General features: G+C 36.5%; 3 protein-coding genes across 6 annotated transcripts in view; 1 reads left to right on the top strand and 2 right to left on the bottom strand.

Moving 5' to 3' along the window:
- LOC109834815 (agamous-like MADS-box protein AGL62) lies at nucleotides 502-1,189 on the bottom strand. The gene has a single exon (XM_020402830.1). It carries the CDS (start codon nucleotides 1,187-1,189, stop codon nucleotides 527-529), a length of 663 nt encoding a protein of 220 aa, XP_020258419.1. The 3' UTR covers nucleotides 502-526.
- Nucleotides 5,325-5,825, top strand: LOC109834814 (agamous-like MADS-box protein AGL62). Its single transcript, XM_020402829.1, has one exon. The coding sequence runs from the start codon at nucleotides 5,325-5,327 to the stop codon at nucleotides 5,823-5,825; it is 501 nt and encodes a 166-aa protein (XP_020258418.1).
- LOC109833494 overlaps nucleotides 6,980-16,097 on the bottom strand; it is an 11,449-nt gene continuing 2,331 nt past the window's right edge. For 3 of the 4 annotated variants that reach the window (XM_020401178.1, XM_020401179.1, XM_020401180.1), the window contains 4 exons: nucleotides 11,356-11,424; nucleotides 10,262-11,255; nucleotides 9,235-9,383; nucleotides 6,980-9,161 (listed from right to left, as the gene is read on the bottom strand). In XM_020401178.1, coding sequence (XP_020256767.1) covers nucleotides 7,527-9,161; nucleotides 9,235-9,383; nucleotides 10,262-11,255; nucleotides 11,356-11,424 — 2,847 coding nt within the window. In that variant the 3' untranslated portion in view covers nucleotides 6,980-7,526. The remainder of the gene's footprint in view (nucleotides 9,162-9,234; nucleotides 9,384-10,261; nucleotides 11,256-11,355; nucleotides 11,425-16,097) is intronic. The other variant, XM_020401182.1, reaches the window with a different exon arrangement.

The raw sequence follows: 16,097 nt of genomic DNA, 5'->3' as shown, positions 1-16,097 counted from the left end.
AGTCTTCCCTCTTCTCCAAACTTACAGACAGCCGTCTGTCTTTCGAGAATTTCTGTGCATTTGCGCAAGCAATAAACTAGTGAACAATCGCAGTGAGTAACATTATTCAATTATTTTATCGGAAACTGGATTCGAAGAAATGATCTGGGTTAAATGGCACTTAAATATCAACCTTGCAAATATGCTTTCAATTTGATTCAAGCAAAGCCTCTTATTTGAAAGTGAAAGCTTAAATAGAATAATTTAACCTTTTAAATTGGCTAAATGGCACTTAAATATATATCCTATTATTTCACCACTTTTATACTTAAATACCCCATTATTGCAAAATGCTAAAAGTTCATTGTGGTTTATTGTAATTTACTCTAAGCTAAATTATCACAAATACTTCAAATATTGAACAAGACATATAAGTGTCAGAACATTAAAAGACTACTACTCATAGACATGTTACCATTCACAAATGAGGACCAAAACATTCTTATAACATTGAACTTCTACATTTTATTAACCGAATCAAACCGACCTAAAACCCCTTTAAATCATAAAACCCAAGTCCATAACCAAATTCATTAGCACCAGAAGCTAAAACCAAACCCGCATCATTATTAACATTCATACCAAAACCACCACCATAGCCATTTGAACCATAAGCAACAAAATTAGCAAGAGCCTCAATCTCAAGTTGATTCCTCCTCATCTCAACATCCCTCTTCAACTTCTCCAACGCCATCTCAATCTTCTCAAGCTCGTCCAACCTACACTCTTCGAGATTATTCAAATCCAACTCCCCTCTCAATTTCCCTTCAAGCATCACTTTCTTCTCTTTTTCAGCCTCAAGCAACTTACTCAACTCTGTAAACTTCCTGTTAAGTTCAGCAACAGTAGCGTTTCTTCGAGACTCCGTAAACCGATCGGGATGATTACTACCACTACTACTGCTGTTTCGAGAGAGAAAGCGATTGACGATGAAATCGACAGAGGGATGCCCAAAAGAGAAAGGTTTGCCTGCGGGAGAGAAGACTATGATGGCAATATCAGCACCACAGAGAACAGAGAGCTCATTGGCTTTTTTGAAGAGTCCTGCTCGACGCTTTGAGAAGCAAACTTGGCGAGCTTCTTCATCGGTGATGCGCTTGATCTCGATCTTTTGCCGACCAATGCTTGGTTTTCTATTTTTAGCCACCATTTTTTGTTTGTCTTTTGAGGGTTGATGGTGATGAGAAGAGGTTGGACGTTTATATAGGGGAGTTCGTGGAGTGATGGCGGAGGTTTAATGGAGGTGAAAGCTGGTGTGCGTAATAGTAAGTTGCTATATTTGTTTAGTTTTGATAACTGAAATTTAGGGGTTAATTGTTTTGAGGAGGAAATTTAGGAGGTGATTTTATGGTAAATTAATTAATTAGTTAATGATTACGCCATGGTGGCAGATGGCAATTTTTTTATTGCTTACCATACTTAGGGGAGCTTTCATAAGAGGTGGATAAGTGAAACAAAATAAAAATGGGAATTAAAAATGCCAATAATGTTGCAAAATTATCTAGATGGGAGTAAGCATTCGTTAATTATTAGTAATAACATGAAAGGAAGTTTCAAACGCCACTAGCAAGACAACCAAATTGCTGCAAACTTAGCACTGAAATGAAATAAGTCGCATTTAATTCCCACTTAGTCAATTCTGTCAAGGGACCCGAGAGCGAAGGAGAGAGAGGAAAGAATCTCCGCCGTAGTTTTTTTGCCGAACACCAGGAACTTCAGTATTTTGACAAGATAAAATATCTACTTACATTATACTACTAATTTAGGATTTGGATCCTCTCCACTACAAAAAAGTAGTGGAGAGACCACTACTTTTAATCTCAAGCGTTGATTATTTAGTAGGCGGTTATGATACAATTTAAATCTAACATTTACCATACCCCCGTGTATTGCACTTATTCCTAATTTGCACTAAAAGAAAAAATCATAACCATCAACTAGATAATCAATGGCTATGATTATGTAGTGGTCCATCCACTATTTTTTTGTAATGGAGAGGATCCGAATCCACTAATTTAGTTATCCCTAAATTTCAGTTATCAAAACTAAACAAATATAGCAACTTACTATTACGCACACCAGCTTTCACCTCTATTAAGGGGGTGTTTGGTAATCTGAAAGTGAATTTAAAATATATAAGTTACTTTTTTTTGCAAATGACTTTTACATCCATGTCAGCACGCAAGTGAAATACATTGTTTGTTTGAAAAATTAAATTATTATCGAAAGTGTAATGTGAAGATGACGTGGCAAAATAAGATTAATTAGAAAGTATAATTAAAATTATTTAATTAAATTAGTTACCTTTTTGTCACTTTCATGTGACTTCATCACTTTTTTAGGGTAAGTCAAAATTGCATTAAATCATATGTGGAACTTTCTTGCATCTCACTTTTATAACCACTTACATGAAAACAAACACCTTAATTGTTAAATGAAAGTAACTTTCTCACTTTCATCTTTCACTTGCATGCAAACAAACACCCCCTAAACCTCCGATATCCCTCCATGAACTCCCCTATATAAACGTCCAACCTCTTCTCATCATCATCAACCTCAAAAAACAAACAAAAAATGGTAGCTAAAAGTAGAAAACCAAGTGAAGGGATTTTTTAGATCCTGCAAAACCCCCCAAAAAACCACCAAACGCAACAAATAAAATCACACAAGATTTAACGTGAAAAACCCTCAACAGAGCAAAACCACGGGATCAAAATCAATCCACTGTCACCTCCAAATTACAATATTTTGCACGGACAAAAACTCTCACTCTCTCTCTCTCTCTCTCTCTCTCTCTCTCTCTCTCTCTCTCTCTCTCTACACTTCTTCTTCTCTTAACAATAGAAGGATATATATAGAGAAACCAAAACTCTATCTCTAGTCTAACTTCTTAATTAGAGTAAGATTCAAACTCTCAATCATGATGGAACCCAAACTCCTAATCATGATACATCCCTAACCTTATCTAATTCTCATAAAGTTATACAAAGAATTAAAAACTCTATCCTAACTTAGAGTTTAAGTAGATACTCAACATATCCTCCCTCGACGAAAAATCTCCAAGTGTCTCAACGACTTCAGAAAAACTCACTCTCTTCATCTTGTTCTTCACCTCTCCCTTATGGACAACAGTCTGAGAAGAGTAATATGCACCATTAACGGATCGCCCATTTAAATAGTAAATATGATTGCTATTCTTCCTCCCTCGCAAAATCAAATCATCATCTCTATACACATTGCACCATTCTCCTTCACCCACATACTTATACCCATGTGATGCCATCTCACCGAACGAAATTAAATTAGCACCACATGTCGGCACATATCTCACATGATGAAGAATTCCGACCTTCCCAGTGTGAAGTTTGAGGCGAACACTTCCAACTCCTTTAACCTTCATCTTCTCATTGTTTCCAACAATCACGTCGTCAAATTCTTCATCCGTCTTCAATGTGTTAAAATAATTTTTGTTGTTGCAAATGTGCATAGAGGCTACAGAATCTAACACCCAAGTGTTACTCGTATCAGTACATGTACTCTACATCAATAAAACCACATCTTCATCACACACAACCACTGAGGAGTACGTCTTCTTCCCATTTTCTTGAAGCTTCGTCTGTTTAATACTCTTCAAATCATCACGTATCTGGGAACATCTGAACTGAATGTGACCATTCTCTCCGTAATAATAGCACTCTTTTTCGCTGTCATCACGGGCCCGAGATTTTGACATTCATTGATAACTGTTACATCTTCCCGTACTCCTCCCTCGATTAGAACCTTCAAAAGCTAGTGCACTCTCACCACCATTAGATACGCTCTCCTTTCTCATCATTCTTCCATTCTCACATAGGAGTGTTGTCACATCGTCGAATTTCAAAATCTGCTTTCCTACAATTATCGTCTGAACTAACGGCTTGTACGATTTTGGCAAGGAAGACAATAGGAGTAGTACCTACTCTTCTTCTTTAATCTCCTCATAAATATTCATAAGTTGGCAAACTAGCTGATTAAAGGCATTGATGTGGTCTTGAATTATAGTACATTCTTCCATCTTCAACGAATAAAGCTCCATCCTCAAACACAATCGGTTGGTCATCGACTTTAACGCATAAATCCCCTCGAGCCTTTCCCACAGCCCCCTTGGTGTGGTCTCTTGCATAACATTGTACTTGATTTCGGAGGCGAGTGCCAAACGAATTGTGCTAACCGTCCTCTTTTGCATGGAACTCCATTCAACATCCTTCAATCATTTAGGTTTCTTCTCCTCCAAAGCTTGATCAACACCCTGCTGCACAAGAATATCTTGAACCGTGCATTGCCATACTGTAAAATTTGTCTTGTCATTGAATAGCAGAATATCAAACTTCGGACCCGAAGAAGTCATCATCATCTAACCACGATCAAAATTCAAATCAATCCCTGTAGAGATTTAATTTGATAAAACCGATATAAAAAACGAACTCAGCATGTCAAAAAATCCTAGGAACGGCTCCTGGATCACCGAAACCCGCCTCCAAATCCTCGATCAAAAGACAAATCAACCTCAACCGTCGGATCTGTCACCGCTACACTATCCGCCACTATAGTGCCGTGAACAGTGCGTCACTGTGAATAGTTTCTCTGCTACAGTATCATGGTGAACAGTGTTGTTGCTACAGTACCGTTGCCGCCAATGTCGTTGCAGATCTCGGATCTTCACGAACCGTCGAACCCCGCTATGATACCACTTGAAGGGATTTTTTTTTAGATCTCGTAAAAACCCCCAAAAAACCATCAAACGTAATAAATAAAATCAAACAAGATTTAACGTGGAAAACCCTCAACAGGAAAAAACCACAGGATCAAAATCAATCAACTATCACCTCCAAATTATAATCTTTTGCACAAACAAAGACTGCTAAACTCTCTCTCTCTCTTTCTCTCTACACTTCTTCTTCTCTTAACAATAGAAGGATTTATATAGAGAAACCAAAACCCTATATCTAGCCTAACTTCCTAATTAGAATAAGATTCAAACTCTCAGTCATAATGGAACCCAAATTCCTAATCATGATAGATCCCTAACCTTATCTAATTCTCATGAAGTTATACAAATAATTAAAAACTCTATCTTAACTTGGAGTTTGAGTAGATACCCAAAACCAAGCATTGGCCGACAAAAGATTGAGATCAAGCGCATCACCGATGAAGAAGCTCGCCAAGTTTGCTTCTCAAAGCGCCGAGCATGACTCTTCAAAAAAGCCAATGAACTCAATGTTCTCTGTGGTGCTGATATTGTCATCATGGTCTTCTCTCATGCAGGCAAACCTTTCTCTTTTGGGCATCCCTCTGTCGATTTCATCGTCAATCGCTTTCTCTCTCGAAACAACAGTAGTAGTGGTAGTAATCATCCCGATCGGTTTATGAAGTCTCGAAGAAATGCGACTGTTAGTGAACTTAACAGGAAGTTTACAGAGTTGAGTAAGTTGCTTGAGGCTGAAAAAGAGAAGAAAGTGACGCTTGAAGGGAAATTGAGAGGGGAGTTGGATTTGTATAATCTCGAAGAGTGTAGGTTGGATGAGCTTGAGAAGATTGAGATGGTGTTGGAGAAGTTGAAGAGGGATGTTGAGATGAGGAGGTATCAACTTGAGATTGAGGCTCTTGCTAATTTTGTTGCTTATGGTTCAAATGGTTATGGTGGTGGCTTTGGTATGAATGTTAATAATGATGGGGGTTTGGTTTTAGCTTCTGGTGCTAATGAATTTGGTTATGGACTTGGGTTTTATGATTTAAAGGGGCTTTAGGGTGGTTTGATTCGGTTAACAATATGTACAAGTTTAATGTTATAAGAATGTTTTGGATCTCATTTGTGAATGGTAACATGTCTCTGAGTAGTAGTATTTTAATGTTCTGACTTGGTTATATATCTTGTTCAATATTTGAGAATCTTGTTACTTGAGTATCTGTGATAATAACTTAGCTTGGAGTAAATTACACTAAACCACAATGAACCTTTAGCATTTTGCAATAAACCCCTACGAACTTTCAAAATCATACTAAACCCCATAATAACTTTTCTATTGTGCGGAAAACCCCCAATAAGTTTCCGTATTTTGCACATAACCCCCATAATTAGAACTAGAAAACACATAAAACGGCATTTACTAATTATTGGGGGTCTAGTGTAATTTACCCGAAAGATATTGGGGGTTTTCTACAAAAGTTATTGGGGGTCTAGTACTATTTTGAAAGTTCATAGGGTTTACTGCGAAATGCGTAAAGTTCATGAAGGTTTTGTGTAATTTCTGTATGGTTTTATGCTAAATTTAAGGTATCTACCAGTAAATACTGTCCTTTAGATTCGTCTGTATATCTAAAAATTTGGTGGATTTCTGCATTTTTATGAACTAAGTGGGATCATATATCATGTAAGGTTTAAAAGCTGCAAGTCTTCTGATTTACATTTTATTGCAAGTGATTTTCTACCTTTTACCTTTGATGGCCTCACAGCTTCCAAAGTTTCTGTTTCTACGCACAATTGATGCCTTTATTTTGTGAAAAGTAATAAAATTTCCATCAAGCGCAGTCTGAAGCTATGTCTCAAAGTCACCATTCAATCCCATTTTCAGATGATTTGAAGGTTATTAAACAACAATCCTGTACAAGGACAAAAAAGTCTCTAGCTACAAATTACAGTCCATAGAAAAAATTTGACCTGTTATGGCATACATCATCTTGTGGAACATAAAGTTCAATGAATGTAACGTACAAAACCTGAATTTTTGATATTTTGCAGCTTTAGGAAGCTTTCTACAATTTGAGTTTACACTTGCTCCCCAGAGTAAAATACTAGGAACGCACGTACCTTTTTTGAGACCGCAATAACTTAAACGATGGTCACCACCCCCTCTTTAACCTTCAAGAAACCAGTCTTATAACTGAAACACCAATTCAGAAATTGTCTGAATTTATCTAGTTCTCCCTCTTTCACTAAAATGCCGCTGGTAGGGCTGATTCATCAAGAGGGAAATAATAGCCATTTCCGTTCTCTTCAACAATTTACAACATACATTTCCATCATACATACATAAACATAGGCGATATATTCAGTTACAAAGAACTTGAATGCAAGAAAGGATTAGTCATCCTAACCTGATATACAATGATTTCTGTCGAACAACAAAATAAATCAAATCCCGCAAATCTAACTAGCAGAAGATATGTACTATAACCAGCACTGCCAAAACCCAACCAATCTCAGCAGTTCACTTCTCTGCCCCTTAGTTTCTGCCACCAAAATCTTCACTACAGTAGACGGCCATCCACACCAAATTGTTTATCAACATCATCTCTCATCTTTCTCTATTTGGGCTAATAGCTCTACTCGATCTAGGCCTATGCCAAAATCACTGAAGCAGGACAACTTTTTGCAAAGTTGCAATCATGTTATCATGCTCTCAAAGGGCATCCTGCACCCGAATAGGATAAAAGTTCAGCATTTTCGTTCACAGCTGCAACGCTAGGTCTGGCTGTTGGGAGTCGATATGAATGCCTGAAGAAGACCGAGCTGGAGATGCAGGGGGTTGGAAACTAATGTTCAAGTCTGGTGGCAGTGTATCTTTCTGCTTATTTTGTTGCACTACACCTTGCCAAGGAGAGCGCAATTTTGAAAGATCAGTAGTCATCAGCTGAGGAAAAATAACCAGCCCTTTCGTTTGTACTTGGGAATTTTCTTGTTTTATAGTTGCCTCTTCGTGAACCCTGGAAGCTGGAGCAGGGGTTTTCCAAGTGGGGCTGAAAGGAGCAGATCCAGCTTGTTTGTTTGGAATCCCTCCAACAGACATCCAAGCCTGAGCAGCTGCAGCATTGGGATTCTCTCTTTTGGGGACTTGGACAGAAGGAATAGATCCCTGTAGATTAGTAGTTGCTCTGTTTGGTGTATTTAGATGGTCAGAATTCTTCACTGATGAGCTCATCCATCTTAAAGGATCACTGGTAGCCTGCTCCTGGTTGCCTCGAGCAAACCAGTATTGTACTCCAGCTTGATGATTGGAAATGGCTCCAGAGGGTATTGAACCATCAGATGTAATCCAGTTATTTAAACCTCCAACATTCATAACTAAGCCATCATTTCTTCTTTGCGCTGTTTCTGGCTGTTTTTTTAATGGTTCAGTCTGCACTTGGCTCCTTCCCATTAAATTTACAGCTGGAAAGTTAAATGTTTGTGATTTTGGATATAAATCAGGTTGATTCCTATCTGTTTCATTAGTGAAAGTCTTCTGCACTTGAGCCACTGGATTCTTAGGTTGCTCAAGCTTCTGGCCTTCAGTCTGCACAGGGTTCCATCCTCGAGGAATTATTGCAGTAGTAGTAGATTTTGTGCCATCAAAACAGATATCAACCCTATGCCCAGCTGTTTCATTAGCGTATGCTCTGGCCAAATCACTGGCTGGTGGCTTCATCTGGGTCTGCTGCAGCTTGTGAGTTTCAGTTTGCACTGGGTTCCATCCCCTAGAAATTACTGCTGGAGAAGTAGATACTGATGCTTCAGAGCAGATATCAACCCTTTGCTCAGCTCTTCCATTAGTGTAAGCCTTGGCTACGTTACCAGCTTGTTGATTCTTCTTCTGCTGCTGCTGCTGCTGCTGTGTTGTCCTGCTGGTACACGGCTTCAGTTCAAGATTAACCCCAAAAAGCCCTTGTTTCTGTTCTTGAGTTCTATCTCTTTGCTCACTTGAAGAACTAGATGTTCTATTAGAGGGCATTACAGTGGTCATCTGACTAGGGAGACCAAAAGCCGTGTCCTTGTGTTGGCTATTTTTAGTGGTCTTCGCCATTGATTTGTTCCTGTTGTCCTTTCTCCATACTGCTGAACAGGTTTCTGACTTGATTTCAGTCCCCTTGCCCTTTCTTGTTAATACCAGCTTCTGCTGCTGCTGCTGCTGGTTGTTCTTTTCAAGAGAAAGAATAGGAGTTGAACAAGACTCATATTCCCCAACCCATCCCGGACCAAATTTTACCCCAGGAGGCAAGATTTGCTGTATCTTTTTGGATGCAATTTCCCAGCCAATAGGTCCAAGACAAGAAGCAAAACGAGAAAGGCTTCTGGCATAGGAATATTCAGAGTTAAGGCCCACCTGCTACAGGAAATGGATGTCAAATACAGTAACGCAGCATAGAAACTTCAAAAGAAATTTGATTTTTTAAACATACATCAACCAACTGCTTTGTCTCTCCCTCAAAGACATCAAATATCGAGTCAGTGCCCGCAACTGACTGTTCATCCAATGTATTGTAAGTCGCTCGACGGTTTACATCAACTACACATGGTTTCATCCCAAGCTTGGAGGGTGAGCTCTTAGCTGAAACATAACCAGAGTAGGCAAAAGCATATCGTCAAAAGATATACCTTAATTAGATGCAAGATAATGAACTTGTTATTCTCTCAGAAAATGGGGGAGAGAGGAAACAATTATAAATAAAAAAAGGAAAGGGAGGGGTGGGGGTGAGGGCAGGGTGGAGTGGACAAAGAAGGCCAGTTGATTCTGAAATATGCTAGGAAACAATGAAAATGAATCCATGAAGATTAATATAACAAAGCAATGCTCTTTCTTCCAACTCTTTTTCCAATATTTATCTATTTGAAAATTTATCTAACACTAAGCACATTATTCTGAATGGCATTTCCTAAAATGAGGACACACGAATTAGATTTTTAAGACATTAGAATCTAAAATGCATGACCATGCCTACATGGATCGGAGCAAATTCAACCCAAGACCCACATCCAACCAAAACCATATATTGCTTCAACTGGAAACCAAATACCGTCGAGTAAGGTCAATGTCAGGAAGTAAAATGGATTTAACTACGCATTTGTTTCCAACCTTACAGCTCCATGGGGAAAAAAGAAAGTAAGACCTGCAATTGTTTTGGTGGGAAGTACAGGTTACATAAGGAAAGGAAAATTTCAAGCTAATAATCCAGTAATCAATGAATATGGTTCAAGTGTATGGGGCAAGACATGGATGCTGGATCTGACCTCACTAAGGATAAATATTGCATGTCGTGATAGGTATTCTAGGAGAAGCCAACCCTTCACTTATGCTTATTTAAAAAAAACATGTAAAGTTTTCTCAAAAGGGAATCCTGAACACACTTACCTATACATACGATGTTATAGAAATATGCATAAACTTACATAAAACAAGTATAAGGTAAAAGCCCATAATCATTATACCTGGAACTTCATCTGCCTTATCTGATTTACTCTCATTAAGACAAGAACTTCCACCCGCTGACCCATTTGACCCCTCAATACTGCCACCTTTTATTGTGATCAACTCAGTGTCTTCCTCTACTTCCATGGCAGCCTCACTGGACTGTATTTTCGTCACCTCTGTGCATGGTTCTGCAGCTGGGGCATTACCATTAGCATGAATTTTGCTCAACTCAGTGAATGCTTCTGCAGCTGACGCAAGTGTAGCACCAGAGGAGACATCAGAACCAAAGGGCTCAGGTGTCCTCCTATTCAGATGCTCCTCTTGTTGTTCATTTTCCTGAGATGATAAATCAGAGCAATATGGCTCAGGTTCAGTTTTGCACCGGAGCTTTTTCAGCTTCATTTTCTCCCTGGGGGTAATATCAGAGTCTAATAGTTCAGGTGCAGTCCTGCACTGGGTCTTTCTTAACGTCCTTTTCTCCATAGAGGAGAAAACAGAGCTTCGTGGTTCGGGTGCAGTCCTAAACTGGGACTTCTTTATGGTCTTCTTCTCCAAAGAGGAAACATCAGATCCTCGCATTTCGAGTGCTGTTCTATGTTGGGGCTTCTTTAGTATCTTCCTTTCGGACCTTTCCATTGATGAAACACCAGAGCCTGGTGGTTCATCTGCAGTTCTATGTTGGGGCTTCTTCAGTATTTTCTTTTCCGAAGGGGGAGCAACAGGGCCTGGTGGCTCCAGTGCAGTTCTGTACTTCTTCTTTAGAGACTTTGTTTCCATGGAAGGAATATCAAAGGCAGGCGATTCGACTGTATTTCTATAAGGCTGCCTCAGTGTCTTCTTCTCTGACGAAGAAATATCAAAGTTTGATGGCCTGGATGCAATTCCAGTCTGGAGCTTCCTCATAGTGTTCTTGTCTCTAGAGGATTCAGACTTTCTTTCAGCTCTTTTGGACATAAGATCAGCTCTTATTTCCTGAAAGTTTCTCCGTGCCATATCTTCTATAGAGCGTGCCTTTTCCAAAATAAATCCAAGAATAAACAGAAGATTATGTGAAGCAGATAATAGATAAACATATATGGAAACCACACAAATCACTAAACCAATCATCTACCTGCCTAAAGTAGATAGTATCAGGTGCATTATACTGCATGGCATTGCTGCAGATTAAGAAGACATCATCCTGCATGGAGCACAAATGGATTTAAACTAAATCAAGCAAGAAGAAATTGCTTTGACAGTTTTCCCCCATTAATCGCAAGTTTTACCATTCTTGACAATAGCATTGAAAGGAAAAAGGAATACGGAGATCAGTCTTGACAATAAGATACATCTAGAAGAATCCTAATTTATTACAAAGGTATTGATCTGTAGCAATGTACATTCACAAAGAAATAAACTTCTATTTGCCAAAGATAATTTGACATAATCTTTTTCTCAGCCCACAACAGAACACATCTTTTGACACAAAAACTTATTTGACAGGCTTTACGCATTTAGCTATTTCCATTGTGAGGTTCACATCATACACTGAAACACATACTTCCCATGAATGTCCATCAAATGTGGTTGCATTAACAACATCCAGTGCTTCTACAATATCTATCTAATCCTCCTATTTCACCTTATCTATTTGCAGAAATGTAAGCTATAAAGGTACTGGGTAACGTTATACAACTGGGTCTTTGCACATGAGCTAAATATTTAGAAAACCATGAAGAGTTGAACTAAATATAAGCTGCACTATTTATTTGAGATGTTTTCTGATGCAGAACAATCGTGGACCTCCGTATAATGTGATTAAGATTTATTAGAATCTTTCCTTTTTTTTTGTAGGATTTTATTTTATTCTATGTAATCTTCTTTTTAGTTAGGATTTCTTTAGAATTTGATTTTGAAATCTCTTTTACTTTAGCTAGGATCTTATTTGATTGCATCTTTTAGTTTTGTTAGGTTTTGATTTGATTAGGATTTTTATTTACTTCCTTGTGTTTGAATGGAGGGTAGAGAAAGGAAGGGGGAAGGGAAGAGAAATTTGATTTTAACCTTGTTTGGGAGTTCTATTGGGAGGGTAGAGAAGGAAAATGAAGAGAAAATTTACACTAAAATCTTACACCCCAAATTGGGTGGTGAAGGAGGAGAAGGGAAAATTGATAAGTTCCATTCTTTTCCCTACCTTTTCTTTGCTTCCCTTAGTGGGCTCCCAAACACAACATAAGTATTTAGTTGCTTTCTTTTCCTATAAATAAGAGATTGAATCCTCCATGAGAGATAGATATTGATGAATAAAAAATTGAGTTTGATTTTGAGCATGTGAATTGCTTATTGGCATGTGAAGTGTCTTTGAGGTGTGAAGTCCTTAGGTGTGAGACCCTTAAGTGTGATGCCTAATACATATTAAAATTATCTTTCAATTATCTTTCTTGATCATCCGCCACTCATTTTCCCTCCAAAAGAATCACCACCATCCAACCAAGACAAAACACCTCCACATAAAATAAAATAAAACTGTTGTTCAACCATGAACAGTACCTACATATTGTTCATCTTAGTGGCCTTCTTCATGGATTTTAGCCCCATTCCGTCAAGTCGTCGACGATTTCTCGCCACCAGATCGAAACCCTCACGCCGCTCCTCATCATTTGGTATCAGTGACGAAAGATCCACAAGTATCAGGGGTAAAATACTACTACCTCCTTCACAAGTGTATGATTTTAATCCACTTAAATTTGGTATCCTAGCTTATTTTTACGGATTTGATGGATATGAGCCTTATGAATTTAACGTCTGGATTTTCAATATAGAAGATATATTTTCTATTGATGATATGTCAAAACTAGAAATGTATTTATGTGTTGTGTAGGCTAAAGAGAGGCAAAATACTGGTGGTATAGAAACTATTATCATTCAAATATCCGTTCATGAATAACTATGAAAGCTCTTTTTGAGAGAAGGTACTTTAGTCCATCATCTAGAAGATATTGTTTCACTTCAAATTCTAAAGCAAAGCCAACACAAATTCCTCAACCACGGCAAGAGGTGGATCTTCAATCAAAATTTGATTTCAATCTAGATTCCAAGCCTCAACTTAAGTCAAACGAGAAAGCAGACAATATCAAAAATTTAATTAAGATCCAAAGCCCGAGTCTAAGCGTGAGCCAAAATCAGATGTAGATCAAAAGATCAATCCAGAGTGTGAGCCTGAACTACAACCAGAAAAAGCAAATCAAAAGATAGATTCAAAGCTCAAGCTTAAACAAGAGTTGGAACTAAAAAAACAAAGCAGCAGGTCGATCAAACTCTCGAGTTTGAATCAAACCCAAAACTCAAGTCAAGCCTAGAAACCGAACTTAAGTTCGATATGCAGTGCAAATTTTAAGATTTATAGATCATCTTGAAGATCTTTCAATCTACAACAAAATTCTTCTCACCAATCAAGTCAAACATTACGCCTCCTCATTATAAAACTCGAGGTCGAGTTTTCTCAAACAAAAAGAGATTTGATGCAGGATAATTGTGGACCATCCATGTAATGTGACTAGTATTTATTAGAATCTTTTTTTGTATGACTTTATTTTATTCTATGTAATCTTCTTTATAGTTAGGATTTCTTTATGATTTGATTTTGAAATCTCTTTCTATTTTAGCCAGGATTTTATGTGATTGCATCTTTTAGTTTTGTTAGGTTTTGATTTGATTAAGATTTTTATTTACTTCCTTAGATGTTTAGGTTCCGTTTGGATACCATGGTGTTTTACTTGTTTTCATTGTGTTTTTGTCAAAAATAACACCATGCGTTTGGAAACCATGATATTTTTTGAATTAAAACATCCTCAAACTAAAAACACAACACTTATTTCAAAACACCTTTTAGGTGTTTTAAGTTTAGGGTTTTGTTTTTGAGTTTGAGGAGGTGTTAATATAATATCTAACATAATATATTAAATATAATTAATATATAGTTATTATCAACATACTTTTTATATTATACTACATTATATTATAATTAATCTAATTATATTTATTAAATAATATAAAAATATATAATAATTAAAATATCTTATATAATAATATAATAATGTAAAAATAATATATTCATAATATAATAATATTGATTTATATCATAAATTATTAAAGTATTATTAATAAACTCTAACATATTAGAAACTATAATATAATATAATTATTTAAAAATAATATGTAATAATTATAATATAATAATAATTGTAAAATAATATAACTTATTAAAGTACAATATAATATTATAATACATTATAGAATATTATATTATATTATACTAATGCTTATAATAATATTATAATGTAAACTAAATATTATAACATTTTATTTATAATATAGTTTATTATAATTAATGTATAATATATTAATAACATGTTTAATACTAATGTTGTAATAGGTCAAACTAATGTTGAACAAAAACACTCAACATTGTGTTTTGAAAACACTTTAAGGGAAAAACACAACACCATAATATTTTTTTTACAAAAACACAATAACAAAAACACAATGTTAACGAAGTCTAGTTGCTTTCTTTTTCTATAAATAAGAGATGTAATCCTTACGAGATATAAACATTGATGAATTAAAAATTTAAGTTTGATCTTGAGCATGTGAATTGCTTATTGGCATGTAAAGTATATTTGGAGTGTGAAGTTCTTGGGTGTGAGACCCTTAAGTATGATGCCTAATACCTTAAAATTCTCTTTCAATTGTCCTTCTCGATCATCCACCACTCATTTCCCCTCCAAAAGAATCTCCACCATCCAATGAAGTCAAAACACCTCTACATAAAATAAAAAATTAATGTTCAACTGTGAACAGTACCCATATATTGTTCATCTTGGTAGCCTTCTTCTTCATCGTCGATTTTAACTTCATTACGCCAAGCTGTCGACGATTTCTCGCCACCAGATCGAAGCCCTCACCCTACTCCCCATCACTTCCACATGTCCAGTGGCCATTCTCATACCAGCTTCCATTGTTTAACAAAAAGACAAAAAGAGAAGGATTTTTCCAAACAGATTCTTCCAATTCATTTTTAGCTCCTCACACATGTGCGCAAACACACAACCCAAAAAAAATTCTTTACTAAATATTGAATTTCCTTAATCCTTTTAATTATTGAAAAGCTAAATTTTGCTTGGGGGAGAGCTTTATACTTCTTAACAACTCAGACAAATTCCTTCATACAAGTAACCCTAAAAACTTGTTGGAGATGCCAATAAAAGAAAGGACCAATAGTATAAGTTGTGCAATCAAGAACAAGGAATATGTCATTTCATTATTAATAAATAATGAGATAATGACGAGGGTAGGCTTTAAGTTATTTCTTTCACTTTTTATTTTAATTATGATGGTTCGGGAATTTTTTATCAGTTAATTAAATAATTTAAAATTTGAGACTAAAGGTTATTTCTTTTATATCTAGGTTTACAGTTGATTTGAATAATTAGGGTAGGCTTTATTTGAAAGCTTATGATTCCTATAGATAAATGATTTGGTTGATGTTGTTAGAGTGTAGATTATAAACCTTAGCCCTCAAAACAACTTCGGAGTTTTGGTGTAGTGGTAGGGTCCTTTTATAGAAGTTAATTTCCATTTGCATGTCTTCTCGTATATGACCATGGCATGTTGATATATTATTCTTATAGTTAAATGGCATATAATTCATAGAATTGGATGGCTTAAATCCCTAGATTAATATTTTCTTTAGTGACAACATACCTACAAATATGCATGTTATACACATGTACAAATGTGCTTATGGTACCCTTATACATGGTATCCCAAATTTCTAACAATTTCTATATAAGCCGATCCAAACAATGTAACATT

Source organism: Asparagus officinalis, chromosome 3 (assembly GCF_001876935.1).
Source record: "Asparagus officinalis chromosome 3, Aspof.V1, whole genome shotgun sequence".
In the NCBI taxonomy this organism is placed as follows: domain Eukaryota; kingdom Viridiplantae; phylum Streptophyta; class Magnoliopsida; order Asparagales; family Asparagaceae; genus Asparagus; species Asparagus officinalis.
Note: the sequence above shows the minus strand (reverse complement) of the source record. Positions and strands in the feature narration are given on the sequence as shown.